The following is a 15,694-nucleotide window of genomic DNA, read 5'->3' on the forward strand; positions in this document are numbered from 1 at the left end:
TTTGTATTTAGGGTACATTGATGTATATGTAGTGTATATAGTGTTTATGTTATATGTACATATATTGTATGTGTTGTGAAGATATGATTTAATATATTCTCTTTTTTTCAGTGCGCCACTCCGTCCTGTGATACGTATATATGTTTGTGTAATTTGTGAAAAGAAATTTTCCTATAAATAATTGTATAAAAACAGGATAATTAATTATATCTTGTGAAAAATTAAATGGTGAATTAATCCCTCAGTACTATTTGTTTCTACTTTTCCATCTTTTTGATGTCTCTTGCTCAGGTATGGGATGGTGATTTGGGCAGAACCCCTGCATTATTTCCTAGCATCTCTGCAAATCAGCAGGGATGCGCCAGAACAAATGCGTCACGCAAAACTACCCTTGCGTCACAGCGGATGCGCCGCATTTACAATGTGGTGCGCCGTGGCGCAAGGGTAGGCAGATGCGTGATGCATCTCGTGACGTAAGGGCGGAGCATCGCTGGAGTCGCGTCACAAGCGCGACGAGACTCCAGCAATGCTCGGGTGTGCTCTATACCTAACGTGCTGCGTCAGTCCTTATGCCTGCTTCAAGCAGGCGTAAGGAATTGACGTAGCAGCGTCGCACAAGTGCCTGCGTGAAATCTTGTAGATTTCACGCAGGCACTTTTGCGAGGTGCACCTGCCCTGAAACGCCCACCTTGCGCCGGAACGCCCACATGTGGCGCAGGGCTTTACAACGTGACGCATCTGCCTAGATGCGTCACGTTGTAAATGGGTCGCAGGGATGCGCCACGTTTACGCCGCCGTTGCGTCACGCAACGGCAGCCTAAACGTGGCGCAAGTGCCTTGTAAATCTGCCTCTAAGTCCTTGCACTCAGGAGATGAATGTAAAATGACTATGATAATTTACCTTAGATTTCCATCAGTCAATTTTTGGGAAAGGTATTAACTATCTGGCTTCTCACTTGTAATTATCCTTTATTAAACTACACCAGATACATGCATAATCATGCTCAAGTTGTGGCTGCACACCGAGCACTCACCTGTATGAGTTCGGACATGAGTTTTCAGTTGGTTACACTGAGTGAAAGCCTTCCCACAGAGGTGGCATACATATGGTTTCACTCCTTTGTGAATCCGCATATGCCGTCGTAGGCTGCTGGCTTCAGAAAACACCTTGCCACAAGTGTTGCATATGGGCCTTGTCTTGGAGTACTTTCCTTCTATGTCCTTCTCTGAGCCCTCAACGTCAAAGACGCTGTCTGCATAGTCTGTGTTTGGAAAGCAGTGTTCTTTCAGAGCACAGCTCTGTGGCTTTGCGTGTTCGTGCTTCATTGCGGTAGGGTGACCTGCAATGTCTTGTGTTAAAAAAGGTTCACTTTCAAATGCAGATGCGAACTGTAACTCCAAGTCGTCATTCACTTGTGCAGCTTGTTCCGTTATCTCGGAGGATAGTTTGTTGGCATCCAGTAGCATTTCTATCGATGAGTTTTTGTGTGTTTCCCTCTGGTGGTGCTGTGCAATTTTATTTTGTAGCTTTTTGTGAACACTGAAGAGTCTTTTTCGTTTCCGGGCTAGGGACGATTTTTTCTTCCAAATTAGCCTCTTTGTTTGTATGCGAAGGACATCTGTGCAAGCACCGTCCAACTTCTTGATATTTTGATCTCCAAAATGGAGAAAGCAAGGCTGCTGAGGCAAGTCGGCGCTAGCTCCAAGCTCAGGCATCTCAGCAGTGGCATGGATGGGAATCCCAGCACTGGCTTCCATCTTCATTTTACATTTAGAGATCACTTCTTCCACTTTTAAATACTCAGCGGCCTGGTGGATTTCTTTGACATTACAACTAAAAACAAAACAAGGTTAAAAAGGCATTATTCAAACAGGCACTGGTAAATCTAACAGTTCAAGCTGTTTTATGCGTGAAAATGATTCTTTGTTGATTGTCGTGTTTATGTTCAGATGGACTGGAGACTGAGTGAATGTGAAAATGAGTCATCATCATAACAATCTTTATTCGGTGCAAACATGTCTCTATAAAAGATGCAAATATCCATAGATAAGATGCAACTCATTTACAAAAATTGTAAACAGTCATTAGTCAATAAGGCCACCAATAACTAAAAAGGCAAATATCCATTGTGATAAAACCGTTAGCAACTTAGGCTCTCTGAAGATCATTACAACCCAATTTCATGAAGGGTCTCTAAAAAGAAAATGCATTTCCATATCCTAACAACACACATTAAACAACTGGCTACAGAGAGACAAATAAAGTTCGAGGGCAACTGCTGGAAGTATATATAATCCTTCAACAAAGGTAACATGTACTTTTACTCTTTACTTTATTGTTCAGAGAAATTGTCACAAGGACACAGTGGTAAATTAAGTGGGTCCTGGCCCCTACCCACAACGCCCCCTCCATTAAAAGCCACACACATATGTATTATATTTACGTAAATCTATTCAGCAGAAAACGGTGATACCCGTTATTGAACCAACATAAAAACAGTTGAACACCTGAGGTGGTTCAGTACAATGGCATCAGAGCGTAGAGATTCTTATTCCATTTCAACCTCTGCACGGTTCTTCTCTCTTAGCTCACACAACGACCTCCTCAGTTCCTTCCCATCAATCTTCTAGAGTCCTTGAGAGTCGGTAAAATAGCTTATATTACCCAACCTTTCACAGAGAATCCCTTTAGAGTAAAACCATGAAATATGGGTAGCACCATTATCCAGAGGCAAACAACCTCTAATTAGATCTCAACTTAATTCCACTACCGGTTTAGACCAAACAGCAGGCCACGCAGTAGGAGGGGGAGGGAATTACGATTAAATCCTCAATAAAAGGCATTCCCCACTCTCTGTGACACACATAATTTCTGCGACTAGATGACAGCGCAAGCAGTCTCTTTGAAAAAACATTTGACACTCTTTTGAGAGGAACAACAGAAGAGTGACCCCACACACCCGATACGTAACAAACACTGGAAACCACTTCATGGGCTCAGGATTTCTCTAACCGGTTTCCGCACCAATCTGGCAGCAAACCTGTCCAACCTTATAAACTGTTCTCTCAAAGTACAGTTTTTTAAAAGCCGCAGGCTTGGACAATAGGTTTGTGGCAGGGTCGAATTGGGATCACAATTTGGCCCGGGCACTGATGAAAAAAGTGGCCCACATTCAAGGGGCGTGGCCCACAATTAAGGGGTGCGGACCACAATTAAGGGGCGCGGCCCACAATTAAGGGGCGTGGCCCACATTCAAGGGGCGTGCCCTTTCATGAAACACCATTTGGTTACACACGTCAATGTCCTTGAATATTAGATGTAAATACAATAGGAATTTGGACAAGTATGGTAGTGCACTGTCCAGTGACCAGCTGAAAGAGGGCATCAAAGATCAGAAATTGGATTATAAATTCAAATCGGTTCCGAACAGGGGCCCAAAAATGTTTGGCCCAGGGCAACCAAAATCCTTAAGATGTTTGGCACAGAAATGAATTAAAGTGAGAGGATACTGTTCTTGCACAGGAGACACGGGGGAAAGTTGACAATGGCGCCATGCTGAGCAACTAAAAAAACAGCAAGGCCCCTTTCTGTCACAAAATTATTCGAGCCCTTCATGAAAGGAGCACCTAAGAAGCATCGAAGCCCCTGCTATTACTAACCTACTCAGCCCTCCCCAGACCTTCAGCTCAGGAGCACATGAACAGCAGTGAGGCCCCTGCAATTAGTAAATTAATCAGCCCTCCAGGCCTCAGGGCAATGTCCTGGAAGGCGAGCACAAAACACAGCTGCTGGGTCACCCATGGTAGCCAGGGGGAGGCTGAGGTGAAGATGGTGCAAGTTGCAAAGATCACCTGGCCCCCACAGCGAGACCCATTCTTCCTCGCCCACTATTCCCTCTGCCGTTTTTCTCTGGACCCCGACCCGCCATCTTGTCCATTCCCTCGTCTTGCACCCTTCTCCCTCGTTTCCCCCTTGACGATCCTCAAATGTTTCTTCCCTTTTCTGTTTTGCCTTTTCTCCATACCCTTGTATCCCTCCCACCCTTCCTTGGTGCTGTGACTGCATCCCCCCTCCAACCCCACTTAATGGAACTCTGCCTGAGAAAATCTACTGTGTGTGTATATATAGAACTCTAAACACTAGTATATGAAGTAGACCTTTGTACTATCTACCATTCCTATGTGACTCTTAGAGTATATCCATTTGTTTCTCTTCCTTGAGTGACTTTACTACTTGTACATTTGCAATTTTTCTTTCTGTTTGTATCTCTTCCTTGTGTGACTTTACATCTTGTACATTTGCAATTTTTTCTGCTTGTATCTTTTATGTAACGCATGTAATCCTTAGTCCTTATGTTTCGCAACTGATTCTTATGTAAAGCGCTCTGACACCTTCTGGTAAAGTTTGCGCTATATAAAATCGCATTAAATTAAAAACAAACAAAAAAAAACTACCACTATTTATGTGCTAAGTGGGCCCCAGGGGGGCCGAGGTGAAAATGGCTCAAAGGCCTGAGCAACACCTGGCACCTAGGGAGGCCGATTTTTGCAAACAATCACCCCCTCCCCAGCCACCCTCAGCCTGATTGCTTTGCTGGGCAGGGGGTGAAGGAGAGGCCACAGCGGATAATCACTGCACAGTGAAGCTGCATTCATTTCTCCGTCTCTGTGCCCTCTGTGGGCCGTTTTTTTTTCTCCCCTTTCCTAGTCCACAGAGATCACAGAGACAGAGACAGAGAAATTAATGCAGCTTCACTGTGCGGCTGGGAAAGGGGAGGAAAAAAAGCGTCCCACAGAGGGCACGGAGATACCGGCCCTTTGGCTGATGCCCGCATTGCCAATCCGCCCCTGGTTTGTGGAGCTAAAAGTAATCCCCAAATATGTAAAATTGTCTGTCTGCATGACTTGTCCTCCCTGTATAAACAAGCATTTGCAATGCAATAGGTCTCGCATTTGCGAGAGTTTAAGCTATTGCAATTGTAAATGACAATGCCTTTCATTTATGTTTTAACAACCAACACATAAATAAAAGGCATTGCCATTTACAATGCCAATAGCTCAAACTCTCACAACTTCAAGACCTATTGCAGTGCAAATGCTTGTTGTTTACAAGATCTCTCGCAGGGCGGGGCAGCTTCGCTGCCACACCCACGCTCGACCTAAAAAGCAGAGGGCGTCTGCTGCATAAAATGTGCACGTTACTGAAAGTGACCAATCGCCTTGGCTGAGTCATGGACTTCGCCAGGAGTGGGTGATTGAAAGTGCGTGATTTCTTGCACTTTCCTGGGAAGATGCATGACTTTTGCTCTCGTTGAATCAGGCAGGATATCGAAACGTCTGCAGTTTTTAAAAAAATCTCGTTCTGCGATATGAAAACTACAACAACCAGTGGCTCTGATAGCGTATCTGTGCGAGTCACCTAAGAGTAGGTCTTTTGCAGAGTTTCCAGCATACCTGGATGCCGGGCTTTTAAACTACAGTATCTATTAATGCCTACTGTATGATTGCGTAATACAGTTAGTGCTGTATATGCACCAATCCTGGTGGCTTTGTACTGCCAACTATACAGTTACCAACTGCAAGCCCGGTACAGTACTTGTACTGATATATAAGCCTACATTCCGGGCCCACATCCATGTCACAATGCCGCCCTGGGCTGTCTTTGAGCACCCCTAGATAGTGTATTTTAGAACTTCATAGGGCTATGTTAACGCTGTCCTTGCAGCACAACCTTCAAGCTCTCCTGTGACCTTCAAACCCCTTTACCAGTGAACCTCTTTAATGCCCACCCTTCACGCATGGTTGAATGCTGATACGTGCCCTGCACGACGAACAATAGGCACCGCACCCCCCCCCCCCGTTCAAAAAATGCCTTATGTGACGTGTTAATGGAACGGGTGCCTGGCGTCAGATCTTTTATTTCTGTGTTGCGCCATTGCCCGGTTTCTGAGGAGAGGCCGTGCTGGAGTGGCCTTCACACTAATGCTCTGACATGACGTTGCCTTTACACTGAGCTGTTCCCTGCTCTGAAACGTTGACCACTGCTCTGCGTTTTCTTTTATCTTCCTGCTTTATTGTACTTTGCCTTTCTTCCCCATCTGGTATATTCTGTCACCTGTGCCCCCCCGCCGGTCTCCTGTTGCATGTGCGCTGGTGACTCAGCACTCCTGTACAAGAGCAGCTGCACGTACAGAGCTTAATGCGGGCCTGGAGAAGAGGAGCCAAGAGATGCTGGGGGGGGGGGGGGGGAATTAGTGGTCTCGGGGTCACACTGGGGGCTGGAATTCTTATTCCCACTGACATTCTCCCTCTTACTCCGGTTGTCTGATCCTCTAAACCAGATCGTTCCGTACCTAAAGCTTCTTCTGTTTTCTGCATCTTCTCCAGATCCAACCTGGAGTCACAAGGTGGAGGACGTTCTTCTAGCAGTCTATCAAGAAAACTGTCATCTGTATCAGTGTCCTCTTTTGTCCTACTCTTCTCCCCAGACCCTTCCACTAGCAACCTGAATGGATACAATCATCCTCCCTCTATGGTGTCTACTTTCCATTTCTTCAGCTGTGCATCCCACCTGGCATCCTGATATGCCTTCATTACTTTCTTCATTCTTCCCTTTGAAGCTTCTCTTTGCCATTGCTGCTCTCATCCATGCATCTAATGCCTCAAATTGCATTGGTCTAGGCGGAGTGTCAAAGAAGACATCACTCACCTCAGCTGGTACAGCACCTCCATTCGAAATGACCAATAACGAGGGAAAGCCACTTATCCCTCTTTCTCTGTAATCTTATGCCAATTTTGAAGCCACACTATGGTATGTGTTACCATGTAATGTGCCAGGGTATCCTCTGGTGGAGCTTCTTCTCCTACCCGAGTCACCACCCCTGTGTCGCATCTACACAAATCTCGCAACATCTTAAAACATCTCATTGTAAAAATCTATAATTTGCAACCCAAATATCAATCTTTAACTTCAGACTAGCTTCCTCCAATCCCAGCGCGGCGTTACATCGACCGACCTATCCCAGTGCTTCACACACGGACGTCACAACTCCCTCTTCACAGCGGCTCCCCTCCTTTACAATTTCACCTCGTTCACTCGCTCACACATTCGTACTACAAGTAACTGTATATCCAAAAGCTATTATCCAAGTAACTGCTTCCTACTACAGTCACAATAACTTACAGTTACATAAAACAAGTAATTGTCCGTCCGCTAAAAGATCGATAGAACACTCTTACAAGAACATTTGTCCTCAGTGACCCCCGACCTGCGTTGGTCACTCAATCGCCGTAGTCCACCCCCGAGACCGGAGGCTCTCCCCCGCGACGGACTCCTGCATTCACACAAAGTTCCCTATCCCAAGTGGATCGTCGATAGTGTTTCACGACACCCACAATATTGATCAGACAATTACATATATAAACTATCCCGGTATCTTGGACTTCTCTTGAGTCCGCTCACCAAACTTCCTGATCCGCACGTGTCCGGACCAGTAAACAGATTAACTCACTCAACTCGCATTCCAACTTCACAAGACATCATAACCGCAATCTAACACACCACACATTTTTATACTTACGCTACCACCATTTCCGCCACACTATCAGTATCCGCCGACCTCCATCAATCTTCGTCTTCGCTTTCATCTACTCCAAGTCCAGAGCCCAATTTTCTTCAGTTTCTACTCTAATTCCTCATTCTCCCCTCTATTTTAGAGGCAAACCATTCTCTGCTACCATTTGATTACGCTGAATTTACTCCTTGCCTTACCTACTGAATCCAATACTGATGGTCTTTTATATGCCTGCTAAAAGTGGTAGAGGGGAGCAAAATAATTCAAGGTTATACTTACAAATTAGTCATGGGTGAAAGGACCACAGACTCTGGACTTCCTTTGATGGGTTTATTATAAGGCCAAAAATACTTTAATATAAACGCACCTCAATATCAGAGTATATAGGTACATGAAAATCAATACAGAGCTGAGTCTACGAGTATAATTCATTCGGCATAAAAGACATAATGTGATGAACTCCAAAATCTAAATGCAACACAGAATCAAAGCTGAGTCCAATTCTCTTTTCATCGAGAAGAAAACAAAAAGTATCTTTCCCTACTCTGCTCTCAATGAGGATTCTGCCCAACTCTCTTGAACCATACCCCAAAGGTGTCAGCATGTGTTGACTTTCTAAGAAGTACTCACGTCAAATAGGTTTGATAGCTTAAGGCTATGGAGCTCGATCTAAGATTCTCCTTCTCCTCCGAAAATTGCATAAGTCTCTCGAATCTGTCCCTGCGCATCATACAAAAAGACAATGTTCAGCCCCCCAATACGTCACAAAATAAACTTTTCAATCGCAACATTTCTGTACTTTTCCACAGAAGCCGTGTTGTTCAGCTTCTTTCCAGTGGCCTTGGTTCCCTGATCAGCCAGACACGAAAGGCGGCCTCCCTTTTCGCCTTCTAGTCTTCTTCAGAGACATTCTGGGTATCTCCTTAAATCTAAGAATAATGAGGTTGAATTCCTGCACCTGCAGTAGGATGAGAACATGCTATCTTCGAATAAAAAAAGGATTCATTTAATTATTTCTTGAGCAACCAAGGAAAAATAGAAACTAAAAAAACAACCTGCAATCTGGGCCTACAATTCAGGCAACTTAAACTAAACACAACTTGCATTACAGAAATAATATTTCATCCTGCAAATTATACATACAGAGATTATAGGTTTCTTTATTACATACAAAGTCCTATTTAAAGGTGCACACTACATTTATTTCGATGCGGATATAACTTTGAATAAATGCATCTTAACAATCGTGAAACACTGCAAATGATATTATGCCGGGTCTAGTGGCTCAGTGGACTAAAGCAGCCACAGCAGGGACCTGTGTTTGACCTCATGGTCACAGTTTCAAATCCCGGCGGGTCCACTCAGCCTTTCATCCACCCGAGGTCGATAAAATGAGTACCATTGAGTTGGGTAACAATAAACATCTGTTATTCAGCGCCAAGACGCCTACGGGTAATCGTGCACTTTACAAATGCACCTGTTATAAAAAAACGTGTGAGTGCGTTTAAACCATGAGTATATTGCACACACACAATTTAGAGTGCTGTAAGCAGTCTTTCAGAAGTATTTTTTTCTATTTTGTAAAGCAGGGATAGTTAGTAGCTGTTATAAGAAAGCAATTTAACAGGCATGCTACTGGCTTTACAAATGCCATTTCATGTATGTTCTTACTTCCGCTTCTGTAATTCTCTGCCAAGGAGTACTGTCGTTCTGTGTGCTGGGTTGAAGTAAAATTGTAATCCTTCTTTTTTGGGGAAATGTCCTGGTTTTTGACTTTCAAATTCTGGTCACCCTATCCCTGCAGGCATCTTCTGTCCTTCAACGTTATGCCCGCCCCAGAGGGAAGAAGCATTTTCTTCTTGATCCTGCCGGCCGAAGCACAATAGTGTTTCCCTGACCCCCCTCCCTGTGCTCAGGGCGGGCACGGCACTCAGTGGCAAGTGACCTCTGTCCCAAGATACGGGCAGGAGGAAGCAGCCAACATGCCGGCACCCAAATATAAACATTCTCCTATTATGGGGGCCCTTATGTCCTTTAATAAGAGCACTCGCTCTGAAGATACCCCCTCAGCCAATTACAAGGCTTGAATTTTTTATTTTCAGCCCAGCAGTCCAGATATCTATATACGTTTTTAATATTAATTTCTTACGAACTACTGAAAGGAATTACATCAAATTACAAAATCCATGATTTCTTGGTAAACAGCTATCTTTCTGACAAATTTGGTGTAATTCTGTCATGCCATTTTGACTGTAGTGCTGTTCAAACATTTATATGGATATTTCATTTTGGGACATCCCCTTTTTCTCGGCCCCCGCTTGATGGATCAACAAAGTTTCCCCGGAAGGAGATGGGGACTGATTAACTTTATTTGTAAAGATTTGTCAAACGGCGCCATCCACTATGGATCCTCAATGGAAAATGTTTCACCGATCTGTCAAGTGGGGCCCAAAAACACAAGGGGGGGGGGGGCCTAAAACATTGATTTCCCATGTGAAATTCTAGAGGAATCTTAGCTCCTTGATACAGAAAACACAGCTGAATGTAATTACACCAAATCTGACAAACAAATAGACCACCACTTTCAGAGTTTAACATCAATTAGAACTACTGGTATCGCCATAATATTTTGAAGGCTCACACTGCACTGTAGATACCGGTTAACATAATGCAGAATACCATCATAACATACAGCGTATAGCCGCTGAAATAACTCTTCATAGTAATATTCTATATTATTCAAAGATATAGATAAGCTGAATAATCCAAGTTAAGGTTGCTTCTACATTACCTGTCGAGATTTATGTTCCCCGTGTATATAAATTCCAAAATCTGCTCAAATTCTGCAGCTTTAACTTGATCTTCATCCAGAAAGACATTATTGTCTGTTGTACACCTGTAGAATGCACCAAAGTACTCGCTGAAGGACACAAGTACATTCCGATGGACTCTGAACTGGAACTCGCCAATAACCACAGTGCAGTCGCACAAGAAACCCGACTCTCGCTGTTGGTTCAGCTTGTCCAAGAGATGTTTACAGTGCTGGTAGTACTGCATGGCCGCAAACAGAGACAATCTTTATCAAGACCTAAAAATAAGAACAACAGTTCCCCATTTACTGTTCAAATACAGAGGCAAATATTAATTATAAACAAAGTCGCCACAGTAGTTGTGTGTGCCTACTCCCTGATAAGGATAATGCAATATGCACAGCAGGCAGTGTCTGAAGTATTCGGAATAAAATAACATGTAGGTGAACTAAGATTTATATTTATGATCACTCGGGCAAAGTTACAAACGACAGGATGTTAAGGGTACCGACTGACCCTCACAATCATAGGTCAACAGGTTTCTTTAAACTTAGGGGCCTATTATGATCCTGGGCAGATCGCCACTACCGGTGGCGATCTGCTCGTCAAATGTCTCTAGGACACCCCGCCAGATGGAAAGACCGTCCGCCGCTTTTCCGCCGGTCAGATTGCCAGCCTGGCGGAAAAGGTAGATAATATGGCACTGCCATCCATATTATCATGTGCCATTGAATAGGCAGTAACATGGCGGCGATGACGCCATGGAAAGGCCGGCGGAAAATGCTTTTGGGGCCCATTACGGGCCCCCGGGGTGTGGGGCACTGCACTGGGGGGGTAACTATGGTGCACCCCTTCATTGGCATACACAAGGTGGCAGGCACCGCACGGTGCCTGTCACGTTGTGCATGCCAAGGCACAACATGCATATTTTACATTGCGGCGGGTGCTGCTTACAGCGCCGCCCCCACAATGTAAAATATGTGGGTGGCGGCGTCCTCTGGCGGTCAGTCCCATTTACGGTTAAGGTGGCAGTTGGACAAAGTTCGCCCGCCATCGTAATGGGGCCCTTAGTGTGCCCCAGTTTTATAGGCTGTTTAAACCTGTGTTTGCCTGCCCCACTACTGAATTGAATCAGAGCGCCAAAACTAAATATTCAACAAATCAGGTTGGTTTGAGACATCGATGATGTATAATGTTTGCAATGATAGGTTTACACAAACAAACACCAACAACAAAAAAACTGAAATTTGTACACGCCTGCCCCAAATTTCGGGACTTATTTTCAAATGGAGGACAGCAACTTCCCTGGGTGTACCTAGTGCACCCCAAAAACAACTAAGCTGCACCAGTGTGGAAGAGGTGTGGCGCAGCAGCCAGGGTCTCTGACTCCGGACTACGGGTTTCACGGTTCGATCCCCGGTGCCGGCAGCAGGTTAGCCCAGCACCATGTGACTCTGGGCAATAGCTTGCTTAATCTTCCCGAGGGCCCCCAGCGTTGGGACACCACTTCGGAGGTAGCTGTGTGCTTTACAAATAGTGGTATTTCATTTAAGTCAAGGCTCATGCAGAGTGATAATGGTCGACTACAACGGTGAAGTAACAGCCCTAGGAGACCACAGTTGAGGACCTTTCATCTTAAGATGTAGTCAAAAGGGGTTACTGTGTAGAGCATGCGTTTGTAGGTTGGGGTGCCGCAGGATCAAGTGATTCTTAGTTACCAAAAAGACACTAAGAACTTCAGAGACACAGGGAAAAATTATGTGGAAGGCACAGGTGCTTAATGTGCAGGGAACCTTCGTACATATATGAGTTTTATGCATCGACAAAGCATCCTTTAAAATATTTTTTTTACTGATGTTTTGTAATTATTTTTTGTATTACATTTTTTTTGCATTTCAGAACCAGTGATTATGTTCCCTCTCATCTTAATAAACCAAGGTACAGGCTGATAAATGCTGCTTCATTATCAGACTTTTTTCTGGAAAGAAGGATATTTTTACCACTGTAGGGTGTTCCTTCATTTTCCGTGATTTAATGTATGTGATCTTGCCCTAAAAAGGCTTCGTCAAAACATGTATGGAGTGTGGGGTTTATGAATGGCGGTTACCAGTCGTTAATTTCATAATTGATTTTTTTAAAACTTTTTATCCCTTTGAAGAGCTCCTGCCGGAGGCTCCAAGGGATCGGGATCGCCATGGCGTAAATAATTCGCAAAGCCCTGCCATCAAGCCACAGCTCATCGAGAAAAAATATAGAGGAACTAGCAGACTTTAGCAGAATCTATGAGCAAAGCAGGGAGTGAAGACCAGAGGATGAACAATGAACTGATTGTGTAGTGACAAGAGAACACCAGGGTTTTTTTGCACTCCTTGCCTTCTCACAGACATCCACCTTGTGGAATGATCTCAGGTTATGGGACGACTAGAGAACCAGAACCAGTGGCAAAAACGTACTGACTCGCCTCCTGACCAGCAGCGTGCATACGGCCTGAAGGTCCTGGATACATGGAAAAGGAGGCAGACATATTGCCCAGAGATGAGCCCGCTGATGACCCCAGCAGCTCACCTCACCTAACTGCCCCCACACTACTGCATTGACTTTGGGCGTGCAAAGAGCCTAACTCTGGTATCTTTGTGAACAGCGAGACCGCCCTCGTCGAGTGTGGCTTAGTGGACCTGTGGACGGGGAGAAGGAGGCAGCCATATTGCTCGGATGTGAGGCAGCCATAATGCTCGAAGGTGAGCCTGCGGCTGCCCCTGGTCTTGGATTCCCATAAGCTCACACCACCTGTCCTAAGCTGTAAAATGGCTCACAAACCACAATGCCGCCCCCCCCCCTACTGCTTCTCTGATCGCAGGTGAGAGAGTAATCTGAAACTGGCAGCTTAAGGTGAGCTTTTGCTCCCAGCAGAGCATTCAATACTGGCACTGACGCATTGCTAACGCGGCTGCAACTAGTGGCAGAGGTCGAGATCCCTCCTGCCCAGAGAGCGCTCCTCCACAGCACTCATTCTCTGGTGACACACCAGCTTCTCCATAGGAGGGCGGGTGGCTTTCCCAATGGCGCTGCACCCCCCCCCCCACTCAACGTGGGCAAGCAGCTAGTAATCTGCACAGCGCACACTTCCTCCCCCTCCTGTTGAGCGCGCTTGTTGCGTGCCACAGCCTAGGGGAAGCATCATATAGATCACTCCACAGGATTAGCACAGCGTGAGGTATTGTTGAGCGTTCCTTCAGACCCACACTTCTGCTCTGATAAGGTACTTATTTGAACTTCATTGTTTCTGTTTTGGGCTACCTACTCAGTAGGACTACTCGGGGTGCCACATCAACACAATTCTGTTTGGGCGACTTTCTGTAAACATGTGTCTGACCTATCAAAAAACCTCTGCCAAATGCGTCTCACTGTGCCCTCTGATGCGGCTGTGATAAAACTGGTACCACTCAGTATGTGTGATCGTCTGTTGTGCCCTTGAACTGGGAATCTGGTGCCCAAGATGATCTTGCCTGCCTCGGAACTGGGTGGTATGTCTTTGTGACTGATCTGTTTCCTCCTGGCATTATCAACCCCTACATGCGTTCAATAAACCCTGCCCACGTTAACACGATTTCATGCTACCCCCAAGTGAAAATGTGAACATATCTATATCAGAACTTGGTACTGTACGCCCACATTGTCTCCTTGTGCACAGATATTGTCTTTATGCCTACACTGCCAGTCTACACTTGTTTTTATGTCTAAATGATGAATGTTGGGGTTGGGCAAATCTGTCTCTATGCTTACACTATCAGCTCACACTGCTAATTCATGTCTATATAGTGAACTTTTTGCTCATGTTATGACAACCTCCGATTGCAATCCTAATGTATGCCCTTTTATCCAACTTGTACATAGATTGTGTCCTTATGTTTACAGGTTAACCTACACTGCTAATTGTATGCTTATACAGTGAATGTTTGGTGAGGAAAGTTGATTTTGCCATTTTGTCTTCTGGCACGTAGATTGTGTCTTTATGTTTACACTGTTGGTCTACACTGCTAATTTTATGCTTTTATAGTGAATGTTTGGTGATGCGCGTTCAATGTGTCTCCAAGGCTACAGGATCAGTCCACAATACTACCTCATGCAAATATGGTGACGTTTTGCTCATTGGTATCCTAAGTCAAGCTGCTACCTTATGCTACTCATCATACCTCGCACATTTAGATTGACCCTACCTTTTAATGTCTATTAGCCCATATGTCTTTCAAATCCAACCTACACTGTGGGTGTTGATACTGTATATATGCCTTCAAACACAAAAGGCTCTCTTGCAAACAGGCCCATAAACCCTCCCACACACGCAGCGCTCAAACAACATGACACAGAACCTAGAAGGACCAACAGGGTATCTCAACACCAGTGGCGGCTGGTGACATTTGAAAGTGGTGTGACGTAAAAGTTCAGAATGAGTGCCTTATGGCGAGCGAACAAGCCTGACCATCATAGGGAAAATTGAAAGAATAGTTGGCAAATGGTGCATATTCAAGCAAATTTGAGAAAGGCAGAAAGTTAATAAAGCAATTTTGAAAGTGTACTCATGACATCAATGAAGAGATTTCTTATGATTTTGGCATAGTTAGCTGCTTATTCAGTATAACTAGAGAACTTCATAACAGACTTTGAAACTATTAACCAACTTAGAGCTTCTTATTTTATCAATCTCAGAAGGATGAAAGGCTGTGATAACCTGTGGAGATATGAATTATGGTACGCATTGGAACTGTTAAATGGACACAGTCCACTGAGATATTTTAATGGCTTGTGTGTTGTAATATCAGTCACTGTACACTTTCCTTTTGTAAATCAATGTCTGCTCTATGCTTGTCTTATGTACTTCCTACTCCACTGTACACTTCCCTCTTGTAAATCAATGTCTACTCTATGCCTGTCTTCTGGACTTCGAAGTCCACTGTACACTTTGCTCTTGTGCATCAGTCAACTCTATGCTTATCTTCACACAGCAATGTCCACTCTATGCTTATCTTCACACTCCAATGTCTACTGCACTTTTACCTCTCTTACATCACTATCCACTCTATGCTTGCCTCATGTACCTCATTACAGACTCCACCTGTGACCGTTGTAACACTATTTGCAAGTGTGTGTCAATAGTGTCCCAGAAACGTTATCAATGTAGAATAAAATGCCTGCTTTATTCTTTCATTTAAACAGAACTATGCTCTTGCGCATAGCACTCCATGGTCTTTCACAGACAGGATACACTCCATTCAAGCAACATTAAAACACACACATGCCTTATGGCAGGTT

The 15,694-nt window shown here is 44.5% G+C and overlaps 1 protein-coding gene across 3 annotated transcripts in view; it reads right to left on the minus strand.

Annotated features, from left to right (window-relative positions):
- The window catches only part of MYNN (myoneurin), a 98,751-nt gene that overhangs the window by 60,036 nt on the left and 23,021 nt on the right, over window positions 1-15,694 (minus strand). For 2 of the 3 annotated variants that reach the window (XM_086944313.1, XM_086944314.1), the window contains exons 2-3: window positions 10,366-10,662; window positions 1,035-1,834 (exon numbers count right to left, since the gene is read on the minus strand). In XM_086944313.1, coding sequence (XP_086800439.1) covers window positions 1,035-1,834; window positions 10,366-10,631 — 1,066 coding nt within the window. In that variant the 5' untranslated portion in view covers window positions 10,632-10,662. The remainder of the gene's footprint in view (window positions 1-1,034; window positions 1,835-10,365; window positions 10,663-15,694) is intronic. The other variant, XM_086944315.1, reaches the window with a different exon arrangement.

Source organism: Lissotriton vulgaris, chromosome 11, assembly GCF_964263255.1.
Source record: "Lissotriton vulgaris chromosome 11, aLisVul1.2, whole genome shotgun sequence".
NCBI lineage: Eukaryota > Metazoa > Chordata > Amphibia > Caudata > Salamandridae > Lissotriton > Lissotriton vulgaris.